The 17504-nt window shown below is 40.6% G+C and overlaps 1 protein-coding gene across 1 annotated transcript in view; it reads left to right on the top strand.

Moving 5' to 3' along the window:
* The window catches only part of MEOX2 (mesenchyme homeobox 2), a 77475-nt gene that overhangs the window by 45928 nt on the left and 14043 nt on the right, over nt 1-17504 (top strand). The window contains exon 2 of the mRNA XM_077304723.1: nt 10940-11112. Within this exon, the coding sequence (XP_077160838.1) occupies nt 10940-11112 (173 nt within the window). The remainder of the gene's footprint in view (nt 1-10939; nt 11113-17504) is intronic.

Raw genomic sequence — 17504 nt, 5'->3', positions numbered from 1 at the left:
TAGCCTGATTGTCCTTTTCTAGAATGAAGAAGATACTCGAATGACTTTGTTTGGCACAATCATTGAGCATGATTAAATACCAGATGCTGGCTTAAGTAGACAATTGGTCAAACTAGGTTTTGTAAGATTCAGTTGACTAAGGGCTTGGAAAGCCATTTCAGAATTAAACTGAAATCCACAAATAGGTTGTTCTATATAACAATCCCAATGAGCCTCTTGTGGCGCAGAGTGGTTAGGCAGCGACATGCTGTCTGAAAGCTCTGTTCATTAGGCTGGGAGTTCGATCCCAGCAGCTGGCCCAATGTTGACTCAGCTTTCCATCCTTCCGAGGTCGGTAAAATGAGTACCCAGCTTGCTGGGGAGTTAATGGTAATGACTGGGGAAGGCACTGGCAAACCACCCCGTATTGAGTCTGCCATGAAAACGCTGGAAGGTATCACCCCAAGGGTCAGACATGACTCGGTGCTTGCACAGGGGATACCTTTACCTTTACCTATATAACAATCCCATGTATAATCTTTGAGGAAGAGGATGTTAATGAAAACTCAGTCCCCCTCATGTCATAGATAAGGGAAACAGAGTTTGTATAAGGAATTAGATATCTAGGGAAAGGTAGCAGAGGATGGAAAATCAAAAGAGAAAATGAAAAACAAGAGTGATGGGTAAAATTGAAGAAAGAAAACTGAGGATTTCAAAATATTGTGGTAGAAAAGAATGTAAAGTAAACTAGATAGAAAGGGAGACCAATGAAGAAGCATTCAACTGAATGCAGTGTGCTAGGATTAACTGACGCATCGCTCAAAGAACGGGGATTCAAATCCCTTTATAAGAAATGGGGGGTGGGCTAGATCAAGGTAAGGAAATCAGAGTGAAGAAGATTAAGGAGCAACCAAGTGATATGATTTCATAAAGTACATTAAAGAGCAGGTCAAGTGTAGATGTACAAGGAACCGAAAAGGCTTGCACAAGGCATTAAAAATGCAGAGTTCCTCAAAACAAATCAGTGTATTGAAACATGGAAACACTGTGTGTGCATGTACAAATTGTGTAATTTATTAGTCCACAGTTAAACACATAAAAGAAGAGAAAATATAGTACAGTGAAGACTATAAGTAAGCATATCATTGTGTTCTGATATATGTGCAGAAAGCATATTTCCTGCACTTAAGTGCTTTCAGTATTTTTTTTTAATTCCCTAGACAGGGAATATATATGCAGTACTCCTCTGAAGAGAAAGGGTCATAAGAAGTAAATAAACAAATAAAGTACTTTTAATGGAATAATTGCCCAATGACGGTCCAGTGGCTTATTATATACTAGGGGCCAAGCCCATTGCATTCAGGAATACAACGGGTGCTAGATTGGGGGGGGGGGTAGAAGAGCTCTGCTGATGGCCTCCCCCCCAGGACCTGGAAAAGCTACAGGCAGCTGTTATAGAACTCACCAGCAGGGGCAGCTCTCACATGGCAGGGATCTGCAGCCTCCAAGCCTCAGAAGGAATTGGATGGAGGAGGGGCTGGTCAGGGGTGGGAGACGGAAGGCGATTGGCTGTCCACTGGACAGACAGGCAAGCCGGTTGGAGGAGAAGGTACTCAGGGGTGGTACAGCCGCCCTGAGTGGGTGTTAAGTGCTGAGTGGCACTTAAGCCATGAGACACACACCTCCTCTATGGCCTTACCAGAAATATTAAGTGGAACAGATAGCTATTGTCTAGTACCTTGATTTCAGCCAGTAATTAATGATTGTTTTATAAATTAAGGTTGTTATTGAGGATAGAAATAATTCATAGCAAATGGTGTTAACATCTAACAGCTGGCATGTCATTTTGTTTTGAGTAATTTGTTGGAGGTTTCTGGAGCCCCAAATCAGTACTCCATACAGAAGCTAGGACAGTAGTTTCAGTTTATAAATTTCTAAAGTTGGTGATATCAGAAAGCCTCTTCTCTTCCTATAAAACCTAAGAATACCAAGGACAGCTTTTTTTGAGGTTATACTCAATACAATCAGTATGGGCTGATTAAGTGCCTGACTGATGAAACATCACCCCATAATATTTAAAGATAGATACCTGATGTAATGATTTCTTGTCCATTATCCACTGTAATGCAGTCAAACTTGGTAGAAGTTGTTTTTCTTGATTTTTTTTTTAATGTTGGTTAATTTTTTTAATTACTATTGTTTTTTTTTTACAACAGGCACTAAACTGGCTCCACAACCATCTAAGATCAATTTGAATATGTGACATTAGCTTTGTGTCATCTGTATAGAGTTCCCTGATTTGTCAGGAAATATAAAGCTAAATTTCTTCTGCATTCTATAGTCTTAATAGGAAATAACATTTGCAAGTTCAGTTTGTAGGCTCTAAACTACACTGTCTCTTCCAGTTAGCTTAGGTACAATGAACCAAGCTTTAAAGAACAAAGCCCATCAAACTACCCTTCACCTGATCACTCATCTATGTTTTATAAAATATATATGTGAGCGGGAGGGAGGGTGCAGAACAATACATGCTATACATAATGCCTTCCTTTAACCTCAGGTGTTATATACCATATGTTAATACTTAAAGTATTATGTGGGGAAAGGGGAGTGTATTCTGGGACCTTCTTGGATTTTTCCCCTTCTGCAGCTACACCTACCATTTGGCATCAGCAGTAGAGGAAAACAGAGAGGTTTTGCCTCAGTTGCAACAGCTGCAAAACAGATGGGAAGCTGACATGAAATCTGCCAGAAATCTCTTCCAGGTTTTTCCACCCATTTTCCACCAAAAAGAAAACCATTCAGGTGATACTGGATACAGGCCTTAAGGTCAAAAAGGGATGGGATCTCCCTGTCCAGGCTGTTAGAAACTGCTAAAAAGAAACATTCCAGGAAAACAAAATTTATTGCTCTGGAAATCAAAACAACCTAGAATCTTAATACTATCCAAGTAATTTGGTTTTAATAGAAAACAATGGGGAAGGACTGCTGGATAGGCTATAGGAGACAACGACAAAAGGCACTTGGAATTTAAAAGTTGTATATCTACTAAACCCACTATTCCCCAAAGTGTGTTCTTTAGATTTCTTTGCATTTAGCTACTAAATGCAAAGCTTGGTGTAGTGGTTAGGAGTGCGGACTTCTAATCTGGTGAACCAGATTTAATGCTCTGCTTCTCCTCCGTATGCAGCCAACTTGGGCTCGCCACAGCACTGATAAAGCTGTTCTGATCGAGCAGTAATATCAGGACTCTCTCAGCCTCACCTACCTCTATGTATTTTGGAGAGAGGAAAGGGAAGGTGATTGTAAGCCACTTTGGGACTCCTTCTAGTAAAGAAAAGCGGCATATAAAAGCCAACTCTTCTTCCCTTCTAAAATCTATTTAGCGCAAGTGGAATATCTTTATCATAAGCATAATCATTCCCATCAGGTATGTGAACTTTGCCATACAGCTATCATTCTAGTTTGCTAAAGATAACTTAGTCCTTAATGAAGTCTTCCAAAGTGGACAAGTTAAAGGAGAGGGATTAGGCACATTATATCTGCCACATAATGCAAAATATGGTGTTAGCTTTAAGTGAACATTTATAGCATTCATAGTAATACCTGCTATATTAAATATGGTCCCTTGTAGGATTGCGCAGATATTTCACTATGTGGTTGGTCAAACATTCACAACAATCCAAAAATGCTTGGTAGAAAAGAATAACATTGTATCAGCTGAATTTTTTTAACCCTGGTATTTGTTGCTTTTGATACAAAGATAATGAGGGAAAGGAAGAAAGACAAAAGAAAGGACAATAGGGATAACATTGGCTTAGATCCAGTGGCTTAGTTTCAGTGGAAAGAAGATTAAAATAGTGGGCCCTGAATTAGGACTATGCTGAATATTTGCAGCCAAACATTGTAATTCCACCAAATGCCACAAATTTCTTTGTATTTTGTTCTTTTCCTTCTCAGCAACTCCTTTGATTTCTTTCTTTTTTTTCGTAATAATTTTGAATATAGATTTTGGGTAGGGCACTGTGTTTGTTATGCCATTTTCTGTAAGTAATTATTGGTTAGGACCCCCCCCCCCCCCGGTATTTTAAATTTTTGCACCACTACGACCCATTATGCACGGGGGTTTTAGCGCACATTCGGGGTGGAATGGCGGCGACTAAAATCATGGATAACGCACGGAGCCGGCTGCAACCGGCTGCAGCTTCGGTGCATGCCGCCGAAAAAGCCGCGTCAGTGAAACGCGGAAGAAAGCGCAGCTTCCGGGTGAGCGGGGCGCAACCAGAAGCAGCGCCCGGATCGGCGCGTGCATAATCGGTTACTCTGGGTTTTGCCGCCGTCACGCCCCGCCCCGTGTATAACCGGTATGCGTCGCGTCTTCCCCCTCCGCGTTTTCCATGTGACCCAAAATCGCCGTTTCGGCGGCCGTGCATAATGGGCCTATCCCAGGCAAAAGGAGCCAGGAGGGAGGAAGAGAAAGAAAGGAAACTAGCCCCAGACTTACCGTACCAGTGGATGTTCCCTTCTGCCCCAGCATATGAAACAGCAGAGCCCAATCCACCCACTTAAAATGGTAGGTGGATTGGTAGGCTCCTGCTCTTTTATGAGGCTTTGCTTTCATAGTAGTCGTTAACTTACCATTGGTGGTGCTAGTCAGCAATGGAATATTAATAACACAGTATGGCTTTTGTTTTTGTTTTTTAAAAGACTAAGTCTCTGGCTCCATCTGTTGTGGATATATGCTTTTTGTTTTATGTCTCCACAATGGAAGGATCTAAATACTTAATATTAAAAACATAAAGCTGGGAATTCAAAGAACCCAGTACCCTTATTGCTATAGTGTTATATATAAGGGAGCCAGCTTGGTGTAGTGGTTAGGAGTGCGGACTTCTAATCTGGTAAGCTGGGTTTGATTCCCTGCTCCCCCACATGCAACCAGCTGGGTGACCTTCGGTTCACTGATAAAGCTGTTCTGACCGAGCAGTGATATCAGAGTTCTATCGGTCTCACCTACTTCACAGGGTGTCTGTTATGGGGAGAGGAAAGGGAAGGTGAATGTAAGCTGCTTTGAGACTCCTTCTGGTAGAGAAAAGTGGCATATAAGAACCAACTCTTCTTCTTCTTCACTTTGCAGTAGCTTAAAAAAAATAAAAGACCCCACCCCACCCCTAATGGCAGGGAGGAAATGGCTAGCGCAACAGCCAAGTGACATGGTGTTATTATATGTATGGTTTCAGTTATATGTAAACCGTTCTGAGCCTTTGGGGAGGGTGGTATATAAATATGAATGAATGAATGAATGAATGAATGAATGAATGAATGAATGAATGAATGAATGAATGAATGGAAGTCAAGGAGCCTGCCAGTCCAGCCACCATTTTCTGGCTGAGGAAGTGGGCTCTCCTGCTTCTTATGCTGATGGCGGGGAGAAGCCTCAAATGGGTACAATGCCAGCAAAGTAATTCTAGTGCCAGTTCAGTTCTTTCCGTCATAAAATTTAAAGGGCCATGAGTGGAGGTTGGAAATACCTGTCTGTCAACTGTTAGTTGTCATCTCTCTTCTCAAGTGATGCTTACAGCTGTTTTCCTGGCTGACTTCTACTCATTTCCTCCCTACTTCTGCACTTCCTTGAAGCCCTGAAACACTCTTGAAATAACAGGAAATAAATTGTTTCAGGTGTCCCTGAGCCAACCTCATACAGTTAATTTTCAATGTAATTTTGGCTTGAATATATTCAAATGCATACTACTAAGCTGGAATGATACCACAAAGCCATTCAAATTTGATTGCATAACAACAAAGCAAACTCTAATGAAACATTGCCCTAATCCATTACTGGTGTAATGTTCTGGTCCTCCTGAATATAGAATAACATGGGAGTTACCTCTGAGTATATCTGGTCAGGCTTGCTCCCACAGCAAGAGAAAAGACACAAAGTTGTTTAGGGGAGTGTAGACCTTTGGTTGTTGAGGATGGGAGAGCAAAGATTCACAGTTATACAAATTTCAGTTTGTCTGAATTGTATGAAATTCTGAGTAAAACAAAATGTGCTAGTGACTGTTGGGAATGAAACTTGAGTTATAGGCAGACATTTGTGAAAACAGTCACTAAAATGTTTATAATTTGTTGCATAAGCCTTATTACAAGGACTTTGTGGTTAATGTCTAATGTTTCTATATACCTTTCCAATTTTAGAATTTAATTTGTTTGTGCTAGTGGTATGACCTTTTCTACCTCCTCTTGCCATCTTGAATTTTACAAGGTGCTATAATAGGCAGAATTTTAAAAACTAAATTAAAGCAAATAGAATTTAATATTTTAATTAATTTCAAAGCACCAAGCATTCAAAACAATGTCTGCTTTTAATAAATGGTCATCTTCTGTGCCATCATTTGCAGTCAGATATTTCTGGTAGTGAGGTCAGCAGCTACAGTTATCCCAGTTTTAGCTATGAATCCACTGGGTGGTCTTAGACAAATTACAGTCTCAGATTCCTAATTTTATAATAAAACAATAATGGCTTAACATCTAGGAAATGTTGCTCCCTCCCTCAAAATACCGATGGGCGGTATTGACAGAAGAACTTAACACAGAGAGGGATTGAAAAGTGGAATTCACTGCCAGAGGTTGTAGTGATCATCACAAAAATAAACAGCTTTATAAGGGAATCAGACAGATTCATGGAGGAGAAGTCTGTCATTGCCTATTGGCCATGGTGATTAAGGGGACCCTCCACATTCAGAAAGACTAAATCTCTGAATCCTAGAACCAGGAAGCAACATCAGAAGAAGGCCTCGGCCTCTATGCCCTCTTGTTGGCCAAAGTGTGGACTAGATGGACCATTGGTCTGATCCAGCAGGGTGTTCTTACATATGCAAAACAAAATATTCTCATTTGTATAAAAGCTGAGAGAATAACTAGCACTGAGCAAATCTCAATATAGAAAGGAATGCATTCACTATATTTGTGTTAACAGTTACAAAAGACATTTACTTGTCACCTGCCATTCCTTTTATTTTTATTTCTTGCTGCTCTAGCTCTAATAATAGACGCCACTTTAATATTTAATTTATGAAATGAAATCAGCTTTGGTTTCTACCACTGTATTTAATGGTTATAATATGCAATTATTATTTCATTATAAGTAAATAAACATTTCATTGAGTCCAAGTTAGCCATGTAAAACTAGTAAGAAAGGAGAAGGCCAGCAAATAATTGTGGCACTGAGTGCACAGTGCGTAGAACAATCCCAGAGTGGTTCAACAGGGTATCTTTGCCAAGAAAAGCTGCCTTATGACACATATACATTCAATGAGAGGCTATAAAACTCTAATCCAGACTTTACCCATATGCCAGTCTGCCAGTGAAGCCTGCTGCTGCTGCCAGAAGTGCTTGCTGCCAAAAAAAAAAAAAAGTTACAGCATAATATTCATTTATACTTAGCATCCAGTAATGGCAAGAATGTCTAAATAGTAAGTCTTCCTTTGCTGCTTAGGTTTCATGTGGCATCTTCCTGAGCTAACAAAATGTTGTGCATTAAAGTTAACAGTTCATTTGCTATGAAGGACATGACTTGACAGCCAAACAAGCTATCTCAAGGAGAAAATGGTCCACTTGCAGCTCCTTTATCATTAAAGTAGTGTCTGGGGTGTCCATTCGGCATAAACCAAGCTGAATAAAAATACTTTGCTGGTATTTTTCAGTATTATTTAAGGGGAATACAAAGCAGACAATCTGATCTTTTGCCAGTATAACTGAGCCCAAATAAAGCTTAATTTTTCAGCTTTTATTTGGGTATATTCAGTTATACCAAAGATCAGCTCGGGTGGCAGGAGCAGAGAATTCTGTACCACCTTAGCTGGAACTGGTTCTTCTTACAGCTTGTTTCAAACTGAGCTGCGAAAATGACTGGCCAAGGATAGGCCGGGGTGGTGGGAGCTAAGAGCTCTGTGCCTTCCTTGGCTGGGGCTGGCTCTTCTTAGAGCTCAGTTTAAACAGCTCTGCAAGAAAAGTCAAGCCAGCCCCAAGGTTGGGCTGGGTCTTTCAAAGTAGTATTTTTCTTCTCAGATCAATTTGACCCAGAAAAATTGAAGAATTCCAAAATATCTCAGATCTGAATCCCATATCAGTATTGGGATCCAGTTTTATTTATTTGTTCTTGTTTGTTTGTGTTTAAATTAAAAAAACAGTTTGCATTTGGAAATACTGAAAGGTTTCCCGATCCAATAGACAAGAACCTTAAAATACCAATTTACTCACCCTAGTAGTTTCAGACAGGCAGATGTGTTAGTCTGCAGTAGAAGAACAAATCTGAATTCAGTAGTACCTTAAAGACCAAATACTTGAATTTTTATCCTTATAGGCATGTTAACATTTTCTGAACTATTATAGTATTACCGGTGAACTTTGCTTCCTGCACCACTGTGCTTAGGAAAATGTGATGCTCTTCCCCCCTGCCGTAGAAAATGCAGGGGGAGACAGGCAGGATATATAAGGCCAAATTACATGTTATGCCAGCCATGGATTTAACCTGTGGCTGCTAATGCCATATAGCTGAAAATTTCAACAATGTTTAAAATGACGCAAAGGACCCATCCAGATTAGACCTGTGGCTCAAAGGATATTATTCTCTCACTTTTTCAAGTACTAAAACAGCTGTGTGTATGGGAGGGGTGGAGCTCTAGTAACAGTGGAGGAGAGGGGTAGTATTTGCTGGGTCAACTCTTTCCATACCTGGCTGCTCCTGCATCACCCAGCAAGCATAACCCCTTACCGCTGCTAGGGCCCCTGCCTCCCGGTGCACTGTCTCCACCCTGAACCATTTCAAGCAATCTCAGTTGGGGAAGAACACCTGTATCTTCAGACAGCTGAGGCACCTTTAGGATCAAGCCTCCATGGCATTTGAGAAAGAAGCCTAAAAATGGCAGCAGTGCCCCCATGGCAGATGCAGGAATGCTATCACAATTAGTTGAGCCCTTAATCAAGCATGTTTCCAGGATTAAGTACAAATTGTAACAGCTGTTTCTGAGATAAGAGACATGTTCTAGGAAAATGGTTGGCATAGACACGTATATCTCCTTGTTCCAGCAGAGTGTGCTGGCCCTACTTTGTGTGTTATTTATTTATTGGTGATTAAAGGAAAGCATTTATGTAGTGCAATACTACACTGCATGAAGAACTTTTAGGAATGTACAGCAGGACAAGGGCAGATATTGTTTCCTATTATAATTACAATTGAAATTGTATGGCACAGCTTTGCAATGCCTAACTGGTTTTAAGAGGTATGGCGGAGCTGTCCAGCTCTACTTTTCTTGTTTCATATAGGATGTCAAAATTGTGACTACACAGCAGTCCTGGAGCGATATGTCTAAATCAAAATGGTATACTTGTGGCATATAAAAAAGAACCTTTCAGAGTGTCTGATCTATAGTTGGAACTGTCATGCCTTGATAGCCTGCCAAAGCATCTACTCAAAGCATTTCCTGGAAGTATAGTAAGCTTTCTATTTGTATATGCCTTTCAGGAATTTATTCTCTTTAGGATTTTAATCTTTGCTTCCGTTGGTTTTCTCTTAGCATGCTATCCAATGTAATTTCTACGGTTTTAAATAATATTCTCTTTAAACTATTTAGTTATATTTAAAGAATCATGTCACATCTAAGAAGATGAGCTTTCTGTCATAGATATTTTCAACAGATTTCAGTACTAATGGGAATAATTTAAAGGCTGTTCTGGGTGGCTGCATTTAAAAGCCTTCCCATTTGTACCCATGGTGCCAAAACTTTTATTCAAGTCATTTTTTTAAACTGTCTGCTTATAAGATATAAGTCTTATTATTGGACTTTGCCACCAGCAAGACAATCTCAGGCATGCAGATGACTCATCCTTGAGCCAAAGTCATAAAGAGGCTGCTTAAGGGCTTGTCTGCTGGAAGTTGATGCAGGTTTCTATTTAAACCATCAGCTGAAGTGTGAATTTATCTGTGACATTTTTAAGATGGTTGATGAAGCCAAAAGTTGACTAGTGATTCTCATGCTGAACACTAGCTAATTTTGGATTTACAGCATGCAGTATGCCAAAATTAGAAACAAATGGCTATATAATTTGGGTGGGCAAAGTAATCTGATATGTGGGTCATAGTTTGATTTAGGACTACTTTGTACATGATAGTTTTCATACATGGATAGAACTTCCAAATACATCGCAAAATATGTGGGTATTTGTCATAAGTGAAGGTGTGCAGACATTTCCCCACATGGAAGTGATAACTACACAGGAAAACCATAGTGTGAGAAAAGACTAATAGTATTGCAGACCCAGGGGTGAGTAAAAAGGGTAGGTTATTGTGAGAAGGAATACCATGACAATAGCATTTGAATTAAAGTAGCTTTATTAGGTGAAAAGCAAGAACATTGGTGCAACATGGGGATAGATCCAGTATCAAGTGACCTGCCTGCCACCTGATGAGCCAATCCATCCACTAGCCCACCTGATTAGAGGTAACCCACAGAATGGTGAATATCAAAGTCTCCTGGAGGTTAGAGATACCCAACAGCCCCAACCTGGGCATGTCATTTAGTGCTCCACTCTCAAAACCCCTAAAGTGAATCACCAAACCCAGGGCAATGCCTCCCCCCAATGCTCAAACCACAAAAATGCTATGACAGTTACAAACAACAATGAATCCAAAATGAAACCTGTAACAACTGAATGCAATAAAAGTGGAAGGGAGTGGAAGGGGAAAAGCCGTGGCAGACCGATGGGTTGGTGCACATGGTGTCACTTTAAATAAGGTAAGGAAGGGTGCAGCACATCCCATGATGCCAGGCTGGGAAATATCACTGTACATTTAATAGTTTTCAAATATAAGAGACAACTTTTCCTGTTGTATGTGACATCTTTATTGGTATCCCAATGGATCATAGAAGTGATTTCTGATTCGATTTTATGTTTATTTCAGATTCTCAAGAGGGAAATTATAAATCAGAAGTCAATAGTAAACCAAGGAAGGAAAGAACAGCTTTTACCAAAGAGCAAATCAGAGAATTAGAAGCTGAATTTGCCCACCACAACTACCTCACCAGGCTGCGGAGATATGAGATAGCAGTAAACCTCGATCTTACAGAGAGACAGGTAAGGAAGGAAATTGCCTTGCAGGGGGCAATAGACGCACCTCAATAAAACACTGAAACTTATATCTTTTGGCATGAAATGGCCACAGCCGATTTTATTCCCTTGAGGGTGGCGCAGCATGGAAGCGGATACCGCCTTCTTGTGGTCATCCGACCACAAGGCAGCCCCAAACATTAGCAGGTCCCTCAACGGGTGATTCTGGCTGTTGAGGGACCTGCTAATGCCTATTCCCCGGATGTTGACCTGCTAGCCTGCGGGAGGTGACATCCCAAATGTGAACCCGCTGGGCGTTTTGCCTCTGCTGGGTTTCGCCTGTCACCCGGAAATGCGAGCCCTTCAACTGGCTCCGCATCCACACGGCCCCTGACGGGGGCCCCCAATAACCGGTAAGCCAGCGCGCAAGCTTGGCCCCCTTTCAAAACATCCGCTTCCAGCGTACCATCCGCCAGCTGTGACATTTAACAATCTTTTATAACTCTCAACATTCAAATTCCCAACATACAGGGCGGGAGGGTGGGTGCCGCTTCAGCCGCCGAGGGGGAAAAGAGGCCGGGCCCGTCGCACAATGCTCCTTTTAAGGAGCTCCAGCCTGGCCCCTCCCCTCTCCGCCGTCGCCGTCGCGCTGCCCCTCAAGGGAGGCTGGGAAACGCAGTCCCCAGCTCTCCCGGCAGCGTTCTTCTTCGGGGCGTCGGCCCCCGCCGCGGCAATTGGCCCCCTCGCCAATAACTCAGGTGCTCTTAATGGAGTTTCTAATGTAGACAATTATGTCAAGCCAGCTCTATCACATTTAAAAATGCACATAATAATGTATGGAATAAAATAAAAATCCAGTGTGACATTTATATTGTGTATACATAATGGATAATACCAATGTTATCTTTGGAGAGATACTCATAAAACCAGTTAACACATTGTAATAGTCATGGAAAATTAATGAGTTAAGTGCTGTGTCTGACAGAAAAACAAATGCATTTTCAAGTTGCACGTTTCATTTTCCTTTTGTCTTCTGCAATCTTTAAAAATACAGGCATTTACAATATGAATACTTTTTACTCCTTTCTCCAGTCTGCTTTGATTCAATAAAAAATCTTATTGCCTGGCAGGAGGGCATGATGTAGTCAGCAGGAAAAAGACATGACACAAATGTCTTTAAAATGAATAAGGCTGAAACTTTATTACAACTCCTATGGGAGCATTGGCATGGCATGAAGAGCAATCCAGTAAAAACATGGTCAGCCTACCGTGAATGAATAATGGTTCCAGATGGCACCCTGGAACCCCTGCCATGCCATCAGCCTAGAGTGAGGCACCACTTGCCTCTGTCTGGCTCCCCAACCACCTGGCAATGTGAGCCTGCCAACCCTACTGGGTTGGCATTCTGCTCACATATGTGCCATCTCTTATGGAGACCCCTATGATGGGAGGGACCGATTTGCAGACCTGTCTCCCCCAAAAAGAATCCTCCCATGCCAAACCGCCAGCTGTGACAGAGTAAATGTAGAACCAACCCAAACTATTAAATGAAGTAACAATGATAAAACACACTATATAGGGAGGGATGGTAGGAATCTTCCAGCTGAGCCGCTAGGAAGGAAAGAGGCCCAGCATGCATACTCAGACCCTTTTATAGGCGTCGGTGATGCCCACTCCTCTTCCCTGCCTGGTGGTGAACCGTGCACCTCAGTGAGCCTCTTTTCAGAGGCTTGCTCAAGCGGCACATCAAAGCAACACATCTCTTGAGCTGCTGGCTCACTCCTCCACAGCTGCAACCAGGAGCCTATGGTGAGTTGCAGCTCCAATTACCAATAGATGGCACCTACCAGACCCATGCCTATATTCCTGTCTTCCAGGGTTTTATTTTTTAGTTTCAAATTTCCTTTATTTCAGTATATTTCATAATACATTAAATTTTATATTTAAAAAATAAATATAAATTCCCATAAAGAATTCCCATTATATAAAGAATATGAATTTTAATATAATCCAGTTTTTAATATTCAGACATTACTAAAACTATCATCTAGATGTCATATATAAATGAATTAAATCACTGGATTAATGATGTGAATCTCTGTGTTGTATTTTGTTTAGTACACTCATTATTTGTAGAAATAATGGCATTTCCTAATTTTCTGAGCTACTTATCTGTTACATGTTTAATAATATGGTTCAGGAATGCTCAACTTATAGAGCATCATTACAGATTAGGTGAAAAAAGATTTGAACTCTAATATGAACACTGATATGGGAGCTTCCAAATCATTTTTGTTTACGATTAACCGTGCAGAAATTGTGATTCTAAAATAAATCATCTTTATACTGACTAAATAATCTTAGTAATATACACCTATTATGACTTTATTAAAAAGATCATGATGGCGTGTTATTTGGGTTTTACTGAACTGGATGTCTAGTGCGTGTAGTATAGCTCCCCACGTTAATTTTATTAGAACAAAAAAACAGAGGTGGGCATAAACTGGGAAGATACAGTTTGGTTAATGACCAAACCACAAACTGAACCATGAATCAATCCAAACCAGACCTGTTCATGAACAAAACTGGTTTGTGGTTCGCGTCTCCACCTACCCAGTTGAAATGGACTGCAGTCTATTTAAACAAAGTTTGCACAAAGCCCAGAAAAGTGATGGGGAACAGCTTACTCTCTGCTACTAAACTGTTTCAAGCTTTCTTGTGCAGTCCCTTTAAAATTCAAAGATGCCGCAGAAGGCAGCCCAAAACCAGCTGAGATTGAGGGGATCAGTTTCCCCACCAGTAAGCTGTTGGGTTCTCTTTCGATGGGTGTGTTTAAAGGGGCTGCACAAGGGAGCCCAACACAGCTGAACCCTTGGAAAGAAGTCTCCCCACCAGACCAACTTCAGGCTCTCTTGTGCAGCACCATCTAACAGATCGATCTGTGGGAAGACTATTACCTGTTCACTTTCATTTGCTGTAAATTTTGCTGTTTACTTTCATTTTCCATCATGCCTATAAATACTTCATATGAATATATCGAACTATCCTAAAGAGCCTCTTGTGGTGCAGAGTGGTAAGGCAGCAGACATGCAGTCTGAAAGCTCTGCCCATGAGGCTGGGAGTTCGATCCCAGCAACTGGCTCAAGGTTGACTCAGCCTTCAATCCTTCCAAGGTTGGTAAAATGAGTACCCAGCTTGCTGGGGGGTAAATGGTAATGACTGGGGAAGGGAATGGCAAACTACCCCATATTGAGTCGGCCATGAAAACGCTAGAGGGTGTCACCCCAAGGGTCAGACATGACCCAGTCCTTGCACAGGCGATACCTTTACCCTAAAATAGTCAGATCATTGGTTCATTTAACTCAGTATTAACTCTTACTGGCAGATTGTCTCCAGGATGTGAGGCAGGGAAATGCTTTCCCCAAGCCCTGTTACCTGAGATCTTTCTAACTGGATATCATCAACATGTAACATGGCCCTTTCTTCATGTAAAGAATTACCATTTCTCCTTGTTGGTTTTCTATGCAAATGTGCAAAATATTACAATGCTGGTTTGAAAATTATTTCCTGCTTCTATTGCATAATAACCTACAATCATTTTGTCCACATTTTACTTTTATTCTTTAATACCCAAATTCCTGGTGGTAATTTTCTAGATACATTTTGACTGCATACATGTAGGCATTATTCTATATCTTCAAAATGATAATAAAAATATTTGACTTGTATGAACATATATTTAAAAAGCCTTTGGCCTTTTACATTGGCCTTCAGTTTCTTAGTCATTCTGAGTTAGGGTAGGAAAAAGTGGCTATGTGTGGTAATTTCCTGGATTGTCAGTCTCTACATTCAAAGAACTGGGCATAGGCACTACTTGGTATAGTGGTTAGGAGTGCAGACTTCTAATCTGGCGAGCCGGGTTTGAATCTGCACTCCCCCACATGCAACCATCTGGGTGACCTTGGGCTTGCCATAACAATGAGAAAACTGCTCTGACTGAGCAGTAATATCAGGGCTCTCTCAGCCTCACCTACCTCACAGGGTGTCTGTTGTGGGGAGAAGAATGGGAAAGAGATTGTAAGCCGCTTTGAGACTTCTTCGGGTAGAGAAAAGTGGCATATAAGAACCAACTACTTGGTCAAAGAACTGAGGATAAAGCAGGAGAAAATCATTCCTCCCCTCAAACCTATACTTAAATAGAAATGGGGTCCAAGGTTCCTTGGGGTCTTCTTCACATTGATTTTGTGGGGCATAGCTAGTACTCAGCCTATAATGTAAATTCATGACAGTTGCAACTGGGTACCGGTACAGTGAAATTCAAAGGAGTCCAGTACTATTCCCTTCCTGCCCTTGGCCTGTACAGCATTCTAAGCAAAACACAGTTGGGACCCACCCAGTCTTCTTTTTCCCATGTGTGGAGTAGGACCAGGGAACTCAATTAGGAAGGGAAGGACTGATGTAGGGAAGGAGTAGGACACAGTGGGTGAGAAAGACAGTGGTAGAAGAATGTTAGAAACAGGCGAAAGGAAAAGTACTGGACAGTCTTCCCTTTCATAGTTGTCAATTTTCATGTGGAATTTGATAGTAATTAAAGGCAACTGATGAGGTATAAAAGATAAATAATGTAGGCCACAACAAAAAAAGAAACAATGAGAAATCTTTATGCCTAAAGGTAGAGATATAAGCTAGGGAGTGAAGAAATGTAGGCACAGTGAACACTAAACAATGTAGAACATGTATAAACCCTTTAAAATAATTTAAGCTCACATCTGTATGCTTCACCAAGCCCTACCTTTCATCTGATAGCACTTTATATTTTAGCTGGCAATCTTGTTTGATGAAGCAGTCTTTAAAAACAACAACTAACTCAACTCAGTAGTAACTGTATATTCTCCATGGATTTGTGAGCTTGTCTTTTACATTCTTGACTTCATCTTGAAAGAAATTCCATCCAAATTTTTTACTGTCCTACAGTGTGAAGAACAGCAGAAACAGCTGCAGTGAGGTTTGATGAATGACAAGCAGAATTTTGTAACCTTCCAAAATCAGAATGTCCCAACCTAACAATATCTTGTTATGAAAGAACATGAAAAAATATATAAATAGCTCGCTACAATAAATATGATTAAAAATCAACAGTATGATTTTCTTTCATTTTCTCCCTTGAACACCAAATTGCCTTTGTCTTTTTTATGGTCATCAGTTCTGTAGAAAATATTTAAATTACTATGGCTTTTGAGTTTATGAGCAAAAGCATGTGCCCACAGAGAAAGTGGGATTTCCTTCATGGATAATCCCTTCAGTTAGTCATGGGGGGAGTTCCCTTCCCCCAGTTTCGCAGAACTCTCTTAAATTTAGGATAAAACTCTAGTGAACTTTGAAAGCATTCCCTCGCTTGCAGTAATACAAGCATTCCCTGAGCTGGCATTTTTTGTGACTTTATGATCATAAAATCTTTAGTTAATGACAGGGTGGATATTTCACTTGTTCCTTCTATGTAGGAAAATTTTATAATGTGTTGCTGGGATTCCCCTTATTTGAAGGGCAGATCACAAAACTTATGGTTTTGTGTTTTATATTTTATATTTTGGTTTTTTAGTATGGCGTCCATTTCCTGCCGTTTTGACTAAGGAATGTGAGATCTGATCCCATCTGTTCCCTGCTAGAATTGCCTTTAAGAGAGACTTTTAAACAAGGTACACATTCACACACACAAACATATTTTTTCTGGATCTTAATGAAGTTATTATTTTAGGGAAGAAGTAAAACCTCCTGTAATTTTTTTCTTTAAAAATCTGTCCATTTTCATTTCACAGCACTGAAGTGAATTCTCCACAGACATACAACTCATACAACTTCATTGATTCTAGGGAGCCACCTGGGTTGAAGTGAACCTTGCATTTGACCCTGAGAGTAAAAGCTTTGATCAGACAGTTACCTTTGTGCCGCCTGGACCCTTGACATAATACATCTAATCCAAGTGCTCATCCTATATCCTGTCCCATGATTACTGTGGCACATTCCTTAGACAGAGCTAGAGATTTTTCTCTGGTGCCTGCTCCCAAGGAGATGTTCACTAGGAGGTCATATATTCTTCAACCAATTTAAGCAACAGCTTAATCATCAATCTGGTGCTAACTGAGTTGTCAACTAAGGGATACGAAGCTGCTCTCTCATGCCAGTGATCAGATGTACCTAACAGATTAATCCATAATTGGTGCTATAGAGATAATTGCCAATGCTATAATAATTTCTCTTGTATGGCCATCAGAATATATGTATGCTTAAAATAATATCAGAATGTGATGGTAAACTACATAAGAACTTCTTCAAAAATGGTAGGAAACAGCTTTATTAAATGTTAAACTTTCTCCAGGTTATGTCCATGTCAAACCTACAACCCACCCATACAGAAATAC

This window comes from Paroedura picta, chromosome 11, assembly GCF_049243985.1.
Source record: "Paroedura picta isolate Pp20150507F chromosome 11, Ppicta_v3.0, whole genome shotgun sequence".
NCBI lineage: Eukaryota > Metazoa > Chordata > Lepidosauria > Squamata > Gekkonidae > Paroedura > Paroedura picta.
This window is presented reverse-complemented; position numbering and strand designations above follow the sequence as displayed.